Source organism: Thalassophryne amazonica, chromosome 13, assembly GCF_902500255.1.
Source record: "Thalassophryne amazonica chromosome 13, fThaAma1.1, whole genome shotgun sequence".
NCBI lineage: Eukaryota > Metazoa > Chordata > Actinopteri > Batrachoidiformes > Batrachoididae > Thalassophryne > Thalassophryne amazonica.
The window spans coordinates 89,916,555-89,933,323 of NC_047115.1; the positions used below are offsets into that span (position 1 = coordinate 89,916,555).

At 38.1% G+C, this 16,769-nt stretch overlaps 1 protein-coding gene across 1 annotated transcript in view; it reads left to right on the forward strand.

The window, feature by feature from the left end:
- The window catches only part of plpp4 (phospholipid phosphatase 4), a 518,492-nt gene that overhangs the window by 293,510 nt on the left and 208,213 nt on the right, over positions 1-16,769 (forward strand). The window contains exon 3 of the mRNA XM_034185252.1: positions 15,741-15,831. Coding sequence (XP_034041143.1) covers positions 15,741-15,831 — 91 coding nt within the window. The remainder of the gene's footprint in view (positions 1-15,740; positions 15,832-16,769) is intronic.

Consider the following 16,769-nt stretch of genomic DNA (forward strand, 5'->3'; position numbering starts at 1 on the left):
GCCATCCCCTCATTACCCCATCCCTGTAGAGACGGTGCCTGCTCCCAGACTACCAATAACCAGCAAAAATCTATTTAAGCATAAAAATTCAAAAAGAAAAAATAATATAGCACCTTCAACTGCACCACAGACTAAAACAGTTAAATGTGGTCTATTAAACATTAGGTCTCTCTCTTCTAAGTCCCTGTTAGTAAATGATATAATAATGGATCAACATATTGATTTATTCTGCCTTACAGAAACCTGGTTACAGCAGAATGATTATGTTAGTTTAAATGAGTCAACACCCCCGAGTCACACTAACTGTCAGAATGCTCGTAGCACGGGCCGGGGCGGAGGATTAGCAGCAATCTTCCATTCCAGCTTATTAATTAATCAAAAACCCAGACAGAGCTTTAATTCATTTGAAAGCTTGACTCTTAGTCTTGTCCATCCAAATTGGAAGTCCCAAAAACTGTTTTATTTGTTATTATCTATCGTCCACCTGGTCGTTACTGTGAGTTTCTCTGTGAATTTTCAGGCCTTTTGTCTGACTTAGTGCTTAGCTCAGATAAGATAATTATAGTGCGCGATTTTAACATCCACACAGATGCTGAGAATGACAGCCTCAACACTGCATTTAATCTATTATTAGACTCTATTGGCTTTGCTCAAAAAGTAAATGAGTCCACCCACCACTTTAATCATATCTTAGATCTTGTTCTGCTTATGGTATGGAAATAGAAGACTTAACAGTATTCCCTGAAAACTCCCTTCTGTCTGATCATTTCTTAATAACATTTACATTTACTCTGATGGACTACCCAGCAGTGGGGAATAAGTTTCATTACACTAGAAGTCTTTCAGAAAGCACTGTAACTAGGTTTAAGGATATGATTCCTTCTTTATGTTCTCTAATGCCATATACCAACACAGTGCAGAGTAGCTACCTAAACTCTGTAAGTGAGATAGAGTATCTCGTCAATAGTTTTACATCCTCATTGAAGACAACTTTGGATGCTGTAGCTCCTCTAAAAAAGAGAGCTTTAAATCAGAAGTGCCTGACTCCGTGGTATAACTCACAAACTCGTAGCTTAAAGCAGATAACCCGTAAGTTGGAGAGGAAATGGCGTCTCACTAATTTAGAAGATCTTCACTTAGGCTGGAAAAAGAGTCTGTTGCTCTATAAAAAAGCCCTCCGTAAAGCTAGGACATCTTTCTACTCATCACTAATTGAAGAAAATAAGAACAACCCCAGGTTTCTTTTCAGCACTGTAGCCAGGCTGACAAAGAGTCAGAGCTCTATTGAGCTGAGTATTCCATTAACTTTAACTAGTAATGACTTCATGACTTTCTTTGCTAACAAAATTTTAACTATTAGAGAAAAAATTACTCATAACCATCCCAAAGACGTATCATTATCTTTGGCTGCTTTCAGTGATGCCGGTATTTGGTTAGACTCTTTCTCTCCGATTGTTCTGTCTGAGTTATTTTCATTAGTTACTTTATTCAAACCATCAACATGTTTATTAGACCCCATTCCTACCAGGCTGCTCAAGGAAGCCCTACCATTATTTAATGCTTCGATCTTAAATATGATCAATCTATCTTTGTTAGTTGGCTATGTACCACAGGCTTTTAAGGTGGCAGTAATTAAACCATTACTTAAAAAGCCATCACTTGAGCCAGCTATCTTAGCTAATTATAGGCCAATCTCCAACCTTCCTTTTCTCTCAAAAATTCTTGAAAGGGTAGTTGTAAAACAGCTAACTGATCATCTGCAGAGGAATGGTCTATTTGAAGAGTTTCAGTCAGGTTTTAGAATTCATCATAGTACAGAAACAGCATTAGTGAAGGTTACAAATGATCTTCTTATGGCCTTGGACAGTGGACTCATCTCTGTGCTTGTTCTGTTAGACCTCAGTGCTGCTTTTGATACTGTTGACCATAAAATTTTATTACAGAGATTAGAGCATGCCATAGGTATTAAAGGCACTGCGCTGCAGTGGTTTGAATCATATTTGTCTAATAGATTACAATTTGTTCATGTAAATGGGGAATCTTCTTCACAGACTAAAGTTAATTATGGAGTTCCACAAGGTTCTGTGCTAGGACCAATTTTATTCACTTTATACATGCTTCCCTTAGGCAGTATTATTAGACGGTATTGCTTAAATTTTCATTGTTACGCAGATGATACCCAGCTTTATCTATCCATGAAGCCAGAGGACACACACCAATTAGCTAAACTGCAGGATTGTCTTACAGACATAAAGACATGGATGACCTCTAATTTCCTGCTTTTAAACTCAGATAAAACTGAAGTTATTGTACTTGGCCCCACAAATCTTAGAAACATGGTGTCTAACCAGATGCTTACTCTGGATGGCATTACCCTGACCTCTAGTAATACTGTGAGAAATCTTGGAGTCATTTTTGATCAGGATATGTCATTCAAAGCGCATATTAAACAAATATGTAGGACTGCTTTTTTGCATTTACGCAATATCTCTAAAATCAGAAAGGTCTTGTCTCAGAGTGATGCTGAAAAACTAATTCATGCATTTATTTCCTCTAGGCTGGACTATTGTAATTCATTATTATCAGGTTGTCCTAAAAGTTCCCTAAAAAGCCTTCAGTTAATTCAAAATACTGCAGCTAGAGTACTGACGGGGACTAGAAGGAGAGAGCATATCTCACCCATATTGGCCTCTCTTCATTGGCTTCCTGTTAATTCTAGAATAGAATTTAAAATTCTTCTTCTTACTTATAAGGTTTTGAATAATCAGGTCCCATCTTATCTTAGGGACCTCGTAGTATCATATCACCCCAATAGAGCGCTTCGCTCTCAGACTGCAGGCTTACTTGTAGTTCCTAGAGTTTGTAAGAGTAGAATGGGAGGCAGAGCCTTCAGCTTTCAGGCTCCTCTCCTGTGGAACCAGCTCCCAATTCAGATCAGGGAGACAGACACCCTCTCTACTTTTAAGATTAGGCTTAAAACTTTCCTTTTTGCTAAAGCTTATAGTTAGGGCTGGATCAGGTGACCCTGAATCATCCCTTAGTTATGCTGCTATAGACGTAGACTGCTGGGGGGTTCCCATGATGCACTGTTTCTTTCTCTTTTTGCTCTGTATGCACCACTCTGCATTTAATCATTAGTGATCGATCTCTGCTCCCCTCCACAGCATGTCTTTTTCCTGGTTCTCTCCCTCAGCCCCAACCAGTCCCAGCAGAAGACTGCCCCTCCCTGAGCCTGGTTCTGCTGGATGTTTCTTCCTGTTAAAAGGGAGTTTTTCCTTCCCACTGTAGCCAAGTGCTTGCTCACAGGGGGTCGTTTTGACCGTTGGGGTTTTACATAATTATTGTATGGCCTTGCCTTACAATATAAAGCGCCTTGGGGCAACTGTTTGTTGTGATTTGGCGCTATATAAAAAAAATTGATTGATTGATTGATCTGGAGTTTAAGCACATTAAAAAGGATGCTGAGGGCGAAGCATCTCCCCGTCGTGAGAATGACAATTTAGGTCATATTATGAAGTTCATTTTGAATGAAAGGAAAATGTGCGCGCACATTTTATTAATTCGCGGGCTCAATTAAAGGAAAACGTGCGCACGAATTATCACAGCCAGGAAAATGTGTGCAGGTTTTATTAATTTGAGAGCATGTTTTATTAATTTGTGGGCTCAATTAAAGGAAAACATGCGCACAAATTATCATGGCCAGAAAAAAATATCACTTTAAGTGACCTCTCCTGGGTTCCGTACTCCCATCGAGAGTTTTTGTAAATTAAGTTTGAATAAAAAGCTTCTGTTTATGTTTTGCTTCTGGAAACATGAGTCCGACGTGTGGTTTTTGAACGTACATTGTGTGTGAGAACATAAATCGTGTGCTCTGAACTTTTACACCATGCGGTTCTGTGGTACATTATGAGCTGGAACCGAGTACAGTGATTGAAAATATATCAGCCCAGCTTGAACACTACTGGCCAGTAGATGGCAGTAGAGACCTTGAAAACTTGCCAAAACAAAATTCCAGATAATCCGTGTCTGCTACATTTAAGATGCGTGGAATTTAATAAACGCAGACACAGTAACAACGTCCATAAACCCACAGAATATATTAACAAGAGTTTTAGGCACTAGAGTTTAATGCTGTTGTCCACAGAGCCTGATCAGAGTGTTTGAAATGCATTTCTCATGTCGTGAACGTACTGAGATTACCCTATCCTACCCATAATGCACTGCTGGGCACAGCATATATCCACACTAAAACCTTAAAAATTAGCGCATTACTTTAAAACTAAAACATATATCTGATATTTTAACTTTATAAAACTTCAGACATGACATTAATTTAAATAACTTGTCCGAAATTAGTTTGGTTAAAAGTTGAACCATAAGTTAAAAATGTATGCCTCTGGATGACTTGGGTGATATTGCCCATGTATCAGTATGGGGTCACTAGATAATTAGTCCGATAATGTTTTTTAAAGTTATCTAAAAAGATAATCAGATAATGAAAATATTATCTTCGATAATTATCAAAGATAATTTTAAAATAATAATATATATTATTATTAGTAGTATTATTATAATATATAATAATATAATTATAATATAATTATAATAATATTATAATTATTGGAATGTGCCCACCACTGTGTGCCACATTCCATGCTTTTATCTAAAAATGAACCATTTTTATGGAAATTTTAGCCAAGCTACACCACTAAAAGCAGAGGCATAGCACCAAATTCTGGGCCTAGGTACTAGCCATATTGAAGCCCTTCCCCACTGTTATGTTCTTTTTTATTAATGGAAACACCAAATTTCTAATGCGTAGTCAAACCAGGTCTAAATCATGTATACCTAAGATCCAGTGGTGGGCACAGTTCCAATAACCAATAATTATCCAAGATAAAGTTTTCATTATCGGATTATCTTTTCAGATAACTTTGAAAACCATTATCGGACTAATTATCTTACGATAAATTTTTGTCCGATAATTTTTAGACTGTTAACGTGGTAAACAAAGGTGAACAGATGTGTAGTTCTTACCCTCTGCAAACAGAGGAAAACTGCATCTAGAAGAAACCACTCTATCCTCTGCAGGCAAAGAAGAACTGATCACAAAAAAAAACCCTAATTTCTTTTAACCCCATAGACATTATCACCAAAGTCATCCAGAGGCATACATTTTTAACTTACGGTTCAAATTTTAACCAAACTTATTTCGGACAAGTTATTTAAATTAATGTCACGTCTGAAGTTTTATAAAGTGACAATATCAGATATGTTTTAGTTTTAAAGGAATGCACTAATTTTTAAGGTTTTAGTGTGGACATGCTGTGTCCAGGTGCATTATGGGTGATAGGGTAATCTCAGTACGTTCACAACAGAAGAAATGCATTTCAGACATTCTGATCAGGCTCCACAGACAACAGCATTAAACTCTAGTGCCTAAAACTCTCGTGAATATATTCTCTGGGTTTAAAGATGTTGTTATTGTGTTTGCATTTATTAAATTCCACGCATCTTAAACATAGCAAGTAGCAACACAGATTATCTGGAATTTTGTTTTGGCAAGTTTTCAAGGTCTCTATTACCATCTACTGGCCAGTAGTGTTCATGGCAGTATTCAAACTGAAACTGGGCAGACACTGTACAATATTTTCAATCACTGTACTCGGTTCCAGCTCAAACTGTACCACAGAACCGCACTGTTTAAAAGTTCAGTGCGCACGATTTATGTTCTCACACACATTGTACGTTCAAAAATCACACGTCGGACTCGTGTTTCCAGAAGCAAAACATAAGGAGAAGCTATTTTTCAAACTTAATTTACAAAAACTCTCAATGAGAGACATCAAAATTTAAAACAAACAAACAAACAAAAAAAAATTACAAGACAGGTCTGCGGTGTTTGCACAGGCACAGTGCGAAAGTTTGGACGGTTGTAGTGCTTCAGCAGCAGGACACCCTCACGATGGCCGACCAGAATATCAAACAGGTTTGATTTTCATCTGACCATACAATCGCTGATCAGGAGGTGGTCGTGAGATGTTAAACGCAGCTCGTTACTCCATGTATACGAAAGGAAGCAGAGGACGCTTGATTAACCTGAAACCCGGCGCGATCCAAAAAATTCTCACACAAATGAAAAATCAGCTGACAAGGGGCCAAAACTCGCACTGGCACCAGTAGATCATGGCAATGTTGTATTTATTTTGACACCGGTTATGTCAGACGGTTATCTAATTACAACTTGGCTTTTTTTTTTTTTTTGAAAATGTCTTTTTTTTTTTTTTACAAATTAAAAAATGGCATATTTTACAAAAGCACATTTATCTGTAAACACCAATACACAACACACCTCACATTAACGTGTTGGTTTACATAGAATGAATCAAACAGTGTTAGTGGAGGCACATTTTACCCAGAATGCCATCTGTCTGTGTTTGTTACAAAACCTCAGAATTAGTGCATTATTAAACATTAAAATATATATATCTTAACTTTGCGTAAATGACAGAATTGACATTAATGGAGTTATTCTATCAGTATTCATTTTATTTATACACCAAACCATAACTCAGCACAGCTTTATTTTCCAAGACCTCAGCCTGATGGCAGCCTTGTGATTGAGTAGAGAGTTGAGCTTTGTTGCGCCTCTCAATGGCTTCTGTGCTGGAAGCCATGTAATAAACTGGAGCTTCCAGCAGGGGACTGGTCACTCAAAGACAGAAGTGCTGACTCATTGTTTGGGTCTGTTGTTGCTTTTGATGCTTCCAAAAGTGGTTGTGGTGTTAAAACTCAAAATCACCTTGTTAGTACTTGCAAGTGTACTGTAGACAATACTGGAATTTATCGGTTATCTGTAACTTCCAATACATTTTTTTTTTTGGGGGGGGGGGGGGGGGGGGGTATCGTTTTATCTTTATCAAAGATAACTTTTCAGTTATCTGATTATCTGTTATCGAAGTTATTTTTTGGTTATCTGTGCCCACCACTGCTAAGATCACACCTGGGAGTTAGAGCCCTTTTTAAAGTTGGGAGCGCAATATTGAGTTGGGAGGTCTGGAGGACCAAATTGCACCATTTTCTAGAAAAAATGGTGCAATTTGGGCCATTCCTGTGCATTTTAACAGACATATACCCCAATGTTAACTTGACTACAAATTAGGGTTAGGGTTAGGGATATAAGATCTATAGTAACAGCAAAATATCTAATTTAACACAATTTTCCAAAATAAGTAATTAAATAAAAGTAAGTTTAATTCATGGCTTAACAGTGTGTAATTCCCTTTGTGAAGGGAAAAAATACATAATACAATATTCTACAATCAAAACTTTAAAGAACAGATTACCCATCTTTTAGTCAATGTCATTCACTCAGTCCACATGAATAACAGACAGACTTTCAGAATATTACTTCTTTAACCCACAACTTGTAGTTTTGGAATTACTGTACTGTCTCATGAGGTAATATAAAATAATGTCATAATAAAAATGACATATTTTATAACTCTGTATTTGAAAAAAAGAAGGTAATTCCTGTTATTTCTTAACAATATTAGATTGAATAAATCAATGCAGTATATTTGTTTGTTAAAAAAATAAGGACAAAGGTTCATTCATATTATATACTCTCTACATACCATAATAACCCTACTCTTATTCTGTATACTTTATAATTCTGTGTAATATTGTATAGTTTGTATACTCATCTTCTATCTGTCCCTCAGTTCCTGCAACTACAAAGACACACCATTTATTAGGTAAAATGCTAGCTAAAAAACAAATACACAAAACAGAAAAAAAAAAATTGTAAAGGTTACTAAAATTCAATTACATTTTAGTGAAATCATTTGCTTGTAAAGTGGCTCCATAAGCTCACCTTCACTAACATCCTCATTGCTGTTTGGACAATATGAGGGACCAGAACCTGGACCAGCACATGCTGCTTTGTCTGAAACTAAATGCCATGGGGTTCATAATGTTAATATTACATTCTGATAATACATTTTTTTATTGTAAAAGATTTAACCTATTTGTATGTGTGCATGTGTTTTTGTAGGCAGGTGTGTGTGCAACTGGACTGTGGTCATATTAAATCCCACAGAAGACAGGCAGGCTAATACGTGTTTTTTGTGTCCTTGTAATAAAGCAGACTTTTAAAAATCTGTGCATATATAATGAAAGGGACATCGCTAAATGCATGCAGTTGTTTTCATCATTTGGGTAATTACAACCCCAATTCCAATGAAGTTGGGACGTTGTGTGAAATGTAAATAAAAACAGAATACAATGATTTGCAAATCCTCTTCAGCCTATATTCAATTGAATATACCACAAAGACAAGATATTTAATGTTCAAACTGAAAACTTTATTGTTTCTGTGCAAATATTTGCTCATTTTGAAATGCATGCCTGCAACACGTTTCAAAAAAGCTGAGACAGGGGCAACAAAGAACACCTGTTTGGAACATTCCACAGGTAACAGGTTAATTGGAAACAGGTGAGTGTCATGATTGGGTATAAAAGGAGCATCCTCAGAAGGCTCCGCTGTTCACAAGCAAAGATGGGGCGAGGATCACCACTTTGTGAACAACTGCATGAAAAAACAGCCCAACAGTTTAAGAACAATGTTTCTCAACTTTCAATTACAAGGAATTTAGGGATTCCATCAACTACAGTCCATAATATAATCACAAGATTCAGAGAATCTGTAGAACTTTGTACACGTAAGCAGCAAGGCCGAGAACCAACATTGAATGCCCATGAACTTCGATCCGTCAGACAGCACTGCATTAAAAACCGACGTCATAGTGTAAAGGATCTTACCGCGTGGGCTCAGGAACACTTCAGAAAACCATTGTCAGTTAACACAGTTTGTTGCTACATTTACAAGTGCAAGTTAAAACTCTACCATGCAAAGCGAAAGCCAAACATCAACAACATCCAGAAATGCGACTGCCTTCTCTGGGACCGAGCTCATTTGAAATGGACAGACGCAAAGTGGAAAAGTGAGCTGTGGTCTGCGGAGTCCAGATTTCAAATTGTTTTTGGAAATCATGGACGTCATGTCCACCGGACAAAAGAGGAAAAAGACCATCTAGATTGTTACCAGCACAAAGTTCAAAAGCCACCATCTGTGATGGTATGGGGGTGTGTTAGTGCTCATGGCATGGACAACTTACACATCTGAGATGGCACCATCAATGCTGAAAGTTACATCCAGGTTTTGGAGCAACACATGCTGCCATCCAAGCAACGTCTTTTTCAGGGACGTCCCTGCTTATTTCAGCAAGGAAATGCAAAGCCACATTCGGCACGTGTTACAACAGCGGGGCTTTGTGCTGCCATGATGAAAATAAGGTGCTTTTTGTCACAATATCAAGAACCAATAGATTAATGTATATTTCGTGCTGCTGAATCACGACTTGCCATGAGACTGAGTTGGTTACAACAGCGTGGCTTCGTAGTAAAAGAGTGCGGGTACTAGACTGGCCTGCCTGCAGTCCAGACCTGTCCCCACTGAAAATGTGTGGCACATTATGAACCGCAAAATATGACAATGGAGACCCCGGACTGTTGAACAACTGAAGTCATACATCAAGCAAGAATGGGAAAGAATTCCACCTACAAAGCTTCAACAATTAGTGTCCTCAGTTCCCAAATGCTTATTGATTGTTGTAGTGATGTAACACAGTGGTAAACATACCACTCTCCCAGCTTTTTTGAAACGTGTTGCAGGCATCCATTTAAAAAATAGCAAATATTTGCACAAAAATAATAAAGTTTATCAGTTTGAACATTAAATATCTCGTCTTTGTGGTGTATTCAATTGAATATAAGTTGAGTATTTGCAAATCATTATTCTGTTTTTATTTACAGTACATTTTACACAACATCCCAAATTCACTGGAATTGGGGTTGTAATTTGCAATAAATGCATGAACAACAAGTGGCAAGTCAGGGGAGAAAAAGACATTTGATTTTCTTGCAACAGAAGCAAGCTGCCTTGCTCCTGTCCTGTGTGTCATCACAGCAGCAGCCGTGCGCTACTCTGTGTCCCCCTGCCTCCCTTTCTCCCTCCCGTGTGGACTGTGGTGAGCAGAGCTACGGCTGCTTGTTGACATTCATTCAGATTATATTTTAGTTATTTTTCCACCAAAACCGGTGTGGGTTTATCTTGTCTTTCACTTTTAATCTGTGAAATTTATATGCCCTCAGTTTCCTGCATGTGCGTTAAACTAGTTTTCGAGCTCACCTCTCAAAGAATTTGGTTAGCAGCTGTTTTCCCTCATTTAGTTTTCTTTCCCTGTCCTTTTTTTCTCTTCTTTTTTGAAATCTGGACTTTGATTTTTTTCTTTTTTTTTTTTTTTTAGGGGAGACTTATTAAGGTTCTGTGGACCTCTTCTGTGAACTCTGATATTTAGTTCTTTCCATCAATTTTCTGTTGAATTCAAGTCAGGTGATTCTGGCAGCTTTATTTTCATTTTCTGAAACCAATTGAGTTTCCTTGACTGTGTGTTTGGGATCATTGTCTTGCTGAAATGTTCACCCTCATTTCATCTTCATCATCCTGGTAGATAGCAGTAGATTTTTATCAACAGTGTCTCGGTGCATTTTTCCATTCATCCTTCCTTCAGTTATATGAAGTTTGCCAGTGCAATATGCTGAAAAAACAGCCCCACAACAAGATGTTTCCACCTCCAGACTTCGATTTAGGTATGGTGTTATTGGAGTGAAGTGCAGTGATATTTGACTTCCATTTGCATGTCTTTTGACATGCAAAAACTTCAAATTTTCTCTCATCTGACCAAACTATATTTTTCATATCTACAACCCCTGGCAAAAATTATGGAATCACCGGCCTTGGAGGATGTTCATTCAGTTGTTTAATTTTGTAGAAAAAAAGCAGATCACAGACATGACACAAAACTAAAGTCATTTCAAATGGCAACTTTCTGGCTTTAAGAAACACTATAAGAAATCAAGAAAAAAAGATTGTGGTAGTCAGTAACAGTTACTTTTTTAGACCAAGCAGAGGAAAAAAATATGGACTCACTCAATTCTGAGGAATAAATTATGGAATCACCCTGTAAATTTTCATCCCCAAAACTGACCAGTACTATATCTGACCAGTATTTCACAGGCTTGTCTTAATGTTGTGCAGCAACCTTTAAACAAGCTTCAACATACTTTTTCTTCAGCAATGGAGTCTTACATGTTGAGTGTGCATACAGACCATGGCAGTTGAGTGCATTACATATAGTTTTCTTTGAAATAATTGTACCTGGTGATTCCAGGTCTTTCTGAAGCACCTGGCCATGGCCTGTTCAATGATGTTCTTTCCACTTCTGGATTCTGGCCCTAACAGTTGTAGCATCAGGCAGAATATGTGTTTTAGTATATTTAAAATTATCAATTGTAGATAATTTTACCTCGAATACCACCTATGACTGAATGATATTATAACAAGGTTGTAATATCTATGATTTTAGGGTCAGTCAATAGGCAATATTAAAATCAGTCTCTAATCTTCAGTCGTAAGTTGTACATGTCAAGTCTGACCCCCTCAGTAAAACCATACAAAATCACAGACAACTTCACATGTTTAAGATATTTATTTAACTCAGGCAGTAAGACAATTTGATAATGATGAATTTCACTGAACAATTATTGTATGACATTCAGATAACTTGGTTTAATTGCGGGAATTTAAGAATGAATTTCATCCTAATCATCAGGGAATTTACTTTCGTATTTATTAACGTGAGATAGTTAGTGAAGGTGAACAGAATTAAAATAAAGCCACTCTGTTTTTATCTGACACCCTAACTTGGTCTTACTTGGACGCTGTGCAGATCGGTCTCCGTAGGTCATGTGCTGGGAATCATCTCGTTTTCAGTCGATGATATGTCTGTCACACAGCTGCTTCAGGGACCTTGACAAAGAGACTCTGCCAGTTACCCCGCCCGGTTTCGTTGGTTACCGGGGACGCTTTCCGTTGTTAGGCTGTTACTTGTGGCAGCGGTTCAAATCGCTGTTGACATCTCAGCTGACCTGGATGTATTTATCTCTGCAGTGCTTGTAGTCTGGGATCGTCAGAATAAAGGCTTGAGTGTCTTTATTTTTCTATTCGCCAAAAGAAAAATTTGTCTTTCGTCGTTGTCTTTGGAAGCCGGATCAAATCACAAAACTCAATGCAAAAATAGTTGACTTTGTAAGAAAAATGTTTGCGAGATGAATTTGGAGTTCAAGAAATGAAGAAAACAGTTTTAATTTGAAAAATCGCAAAAAGAAGTTAAATGCGCCTGCGCGTTTAACTTTACAAAAGTTGAGCAAACGTTATCTGTAGAAAAAAGGAAAAAGTAATTTGTTGTTGGCACACACAAACAAGAAAAAAGTTTACACAACACGTGGTTGCAGATAAAGGGTCATAAAAATTTTGGACGGCTAGGCCCTGTCTCAAGACCCAAGAAGAGAGAGAGTGGGAGAGCGCAATGTGCAGTTACAGGAGCAGGTGGAGAGCAGCAGGGAGCAGCTGCAGGCCACACTGGGCCAGCTCAGCCTGCTGCAGCTCAACGCTGCTCAGGAAGAAATGGCCAAACAGAGAAAAGTGATGAAGGTGTCTAGAAACATGCAGAAAGAGAAAGGAGAAGCAAGAGCAAGAGGAAGAGTGATTCCCCAGGGGCGCATGCTTTTTAAAGGGTTAAAAGCTCCACCTGCCCTTCCCCAATTTGTCCAACTTGGGTCACTCTTGGTTCACGGACTGGAAGGGACTGGGTTTTGGATTTCATCGTAAAATATTATATTTGTCAATTCTGCATTGATTTGAGCCAGACAAACTGCAGTGTGATTCCCAAGTTGAGAGTAATCCTTCTGTTATATGGTCTTGTATGGAATTTGCAGTAACAGCACAGTTTTTGGACTTTGGAGAAAGTAGGGCTTTCTGTGGTCTGTTCTTTTAGGTGAGAAAGGAGTTGGCAACATCTGGTTTCGGGGCTGATAAGGGAATCCACAGCTCCATGAGGAATGCACTTTAGAGAATCTTAAATGGTGGGGGTTGGTGACAGTTGGCCATCCTGTGCTATGGTCAGGAAAGCCTCCTTTTGGCAACTTGATATTTCCCAGATCTTGAGCTGTCTTTGAAGAATTTTTTATGACTTTTGCTTAATGCAAACTTAGGAGGTTGTTCAATGCAGGCTCCTCACTACACAGTGCTCAATAGAACATTTAGAAGTTTCAAAATCCTTCTGTGACCAATGGCATCAGAATCTTTTGCAACAATAATGTTGCAAATATCTTGAGAGTTTGCTTTTACCGATCATGAGTTGTTTCTTGTGTGACATCTTTTTATAGGCCATCAGTTGGGATTGAACCAGCTGATAATAGTTTGCACTGACAAGGATCAGGATTGCATTCCAATTACTGATCCATTTCAGCTGGTATCTTGGCTTTCCATGCTTTTTTATCTCCCTTTCTTTAGCTCAGTACAATACTTTTTCTGTCATTTCACATTATTACATATAATTTATGGACCTCTATGGTTTGAGCTCCATGTTCATATTTATTACTTGCATTGTGACCTACATCTGGTGAAAATATCATGTCAATAGCACTTTTAGAAAAATACGTACTGAAAAAATGGTGACATGTTCAGTAATTCTCAACATCACACCCAGTGAGTAAAAGTTCAGACATTCTTCAGAAATGTTGGTTTTTCAGAAAGCAAAAGAAGGAAAACCATACCCTACTTTGTTTTTGCCCCGTGTGTGTGCGTCCATGCATACGCACACACACACACCATATATATATATATATATATATATATATATATATATATATATATATATATATATATATATATATATATATATATATATATATATATATATATATATATAATACAAATAATGAATGTTTATGAGTTCAATGGTATGAATATTTCATGAGGTGAAAGCTGGAACATACCATTCAACAAGGTGAAGCCGAGTTGAATGGAATAGAGCTTGGGGACAGATACTTTGTGACGTGGGACACTCTGACACCCCTATTGTCACAACCACATTTAACCTCTGTGTTGTGTTTGCGTTTCTCCCAGATGGGAGGCAGGCACTAAAAGCCATGGGGCTAAAAGCCATGGGTCTACTCTACTGTATGTGGAGCATCTTTTTTTATTTTTTAGTTTTTTGCATTGGGGAGTGATGTTTTCTGGCTTCATATGCACAGCGCATTGGCTTGCCTCCATCACACACACACACCCCTAAAATGTCTTAAACAGACCCCCCCCCCCCCCCCCCCCCCACACACAGCTTCCATGGAGGGTAAACTCACTGTAGAAACCATAAATTATTTTTTGTTTGAGGCGGTAAACATATTTATTTCTCCTCTAATGTTGGACATTTTAACATGGAATTCTATTGGAATCTGCTCACTTTTGGAGCCAGCCTCCAGCAGTCATTCAAGGAATTTTTTCCTCTTCTGAGTGGCTTCATTTTGAACAGCTGGATGTTGGGGCTTGGCAGTAACAGGCAGAAAAGTCCTGGTTTCTTGTTTCTGGGCTGCACCTTCTGCTACTGTATGCAACACTGCCCCCAGTGGCTAATTAGAAATATGAACAAAAACACTGTATGCCATCCTGGCCACATAAAACACTAGCTACAGTAAAAGGTTGGCAGTTAACAGTAGACAACATGTATTTAGCCTTTAATGTCTCCTGTTTGTTATGGTCAGTTGCTATTTAATATTAATGGCTCTAACGTGGTCATCTTAACTTCCAGAATACTGGCAAAATTGTGCTTTAGGGTGAAGCATCATAATTATGATTTTCCTGGGTTGCTGTCTTTTGGTGAGTGTTTGTGCAGTTATGATTGTTATCACTGTTGTGAATGTGAAAATAAGTTTATAATGGCAGACATACACAGATTTATGTGTAGCCAAAAGGATACACATTACCTCAAGGAAATTCAATATGCATGCTGTAATAATGGCACTAAAAACCTGTCTTTGCTTTTACTACCTCTGCTGCTTTAGGCAGTGAATATTGCAAGGCATAGTTAATTTCCCCGACATTGTGGAGCCTGAAATCTCATATTTTTCAGCAGAAAACCCAAAAGAACAATAAATGGCTTTGCTTGGTGCCTTTGTTTTGCTTTGTTAAATGAGCTCTGAATAATAGATGCTTTTGCAACATTCCCTGTGGCAGAAATCACTGCATGCTTAACCTCCAAAATGGACATCACGGATGGCTAAAATGCATCTCTCATGTCTTATAGTTAGGGCTGGATCAGGTGACCCTGAACCATCCTTTAGTTAAGCTGCTATAGACTTAGACTGCTGGGGGGTTCCCATGATGCACTGAGTGTTTCTTTCTCTTTTTGCTCTGTATGCACCACTCTGCATTTAATCATTAGTGATCGATCTCTGCTCCCCTCCACAGCATGTCTTTTTCCTGGTTCTCTCCCTCAGGCCCAACCAGTCCCAGCAGAAGACTGCCCCTCCCTGAGCCTGGTTTTGCTGGAGGTTTCTTCCTGTTAAAAGGGAGTTTTTCCTTCCCACTGTCGCCAAGTGCTTGCTCACAGGGGGTCGTTTTGATCGTTGGGGTTTTTCTGTAATTATTGTATGGCCTTGCCTTATAATATAAAGCGCCTTGGGGCAACTGTTTGTTGTGATTTGGCGCTATATAAATATAAATAAATAAAATAAATAAATAAACAACTATCACTATAATTTCTTTGTCTTTCCTCCAGGCAATTTCATTCCTTACCCCTCTGGCAGTGATATTTGTGGTGAAGATAATTCAGAGGACGGACAGAACGGAGATAAAGGAGGCATGTTTAGGTACGTGCAGCTGACGAAATGAAATGCACTTATTTGGTTGTTGGTCACAGTGTTGCTTTTGAAAAGCAAACAAAAGTGTGTGTATTTGAGATTTTGCTTTTCAGAATTATTGGCAAGTGGTTTCTTTCATGGTTCCCTGCGCTGGGATGGTATAAAGCTGTTAAGGTGCTTTGGCTTTATTATAAATGGAGGCAGCCTCCAACATATAAACACAGACTCACTCTACAGCTACTTTAATTAGACTAACAATAATTAGAAAGACATTTAGAAAAAAAAATATCAGAGAATAATATTGGGCTTTGAGCAAAATGTTTCATTATTTGTTTGCAGAAATAATTGTTCTGCTCAGCTGTGCTGGTTCCTAGGCACGTAACAGCTGCTAAAATGCAATGAGTGAATAGATAAATGTGTATATCCCCTCCAGTTTGTTTAGAAAACAACAAAAAAAAACCTGCAAATGCTGTCATTTTTAACTCTCAAAATTAAAAGGGCTTATAATGAGGACAAGCTCATTCAGATTTAGTGAACTTTGGTGCATCAGAACAACCCAAAAAGTTTTTTTTTTTTTTTTGTCTGCCACCTAATCCATGGATGATGGATTAGGAGCAGGTGTGGGTGTCACTGAGATAGACAAACACATGTTGCACAGCAGTCAGAAAAGTGGACTGTTACTTTCTGATTGTTTCACAGTGGTTATGTTGTAAGACTCAAATAACATGGTCACTCCTCCACATAACCCTGCAGAAAGGATTTTGAATAAATTAATCTTTAAAGAAAATAGGGCACAGGCAAGCCACAGTGGAAACAGACCATATGAAATTCTCGGCGTCTAGGATTGGCTGTGAATCAAAGATCGTCGAGAGACAAGATCCATTTTATTGCTGAGAATTTATAATTTCAACAAGTTGTCAAAAGACGTTTCTGGTATGTTCCATCTG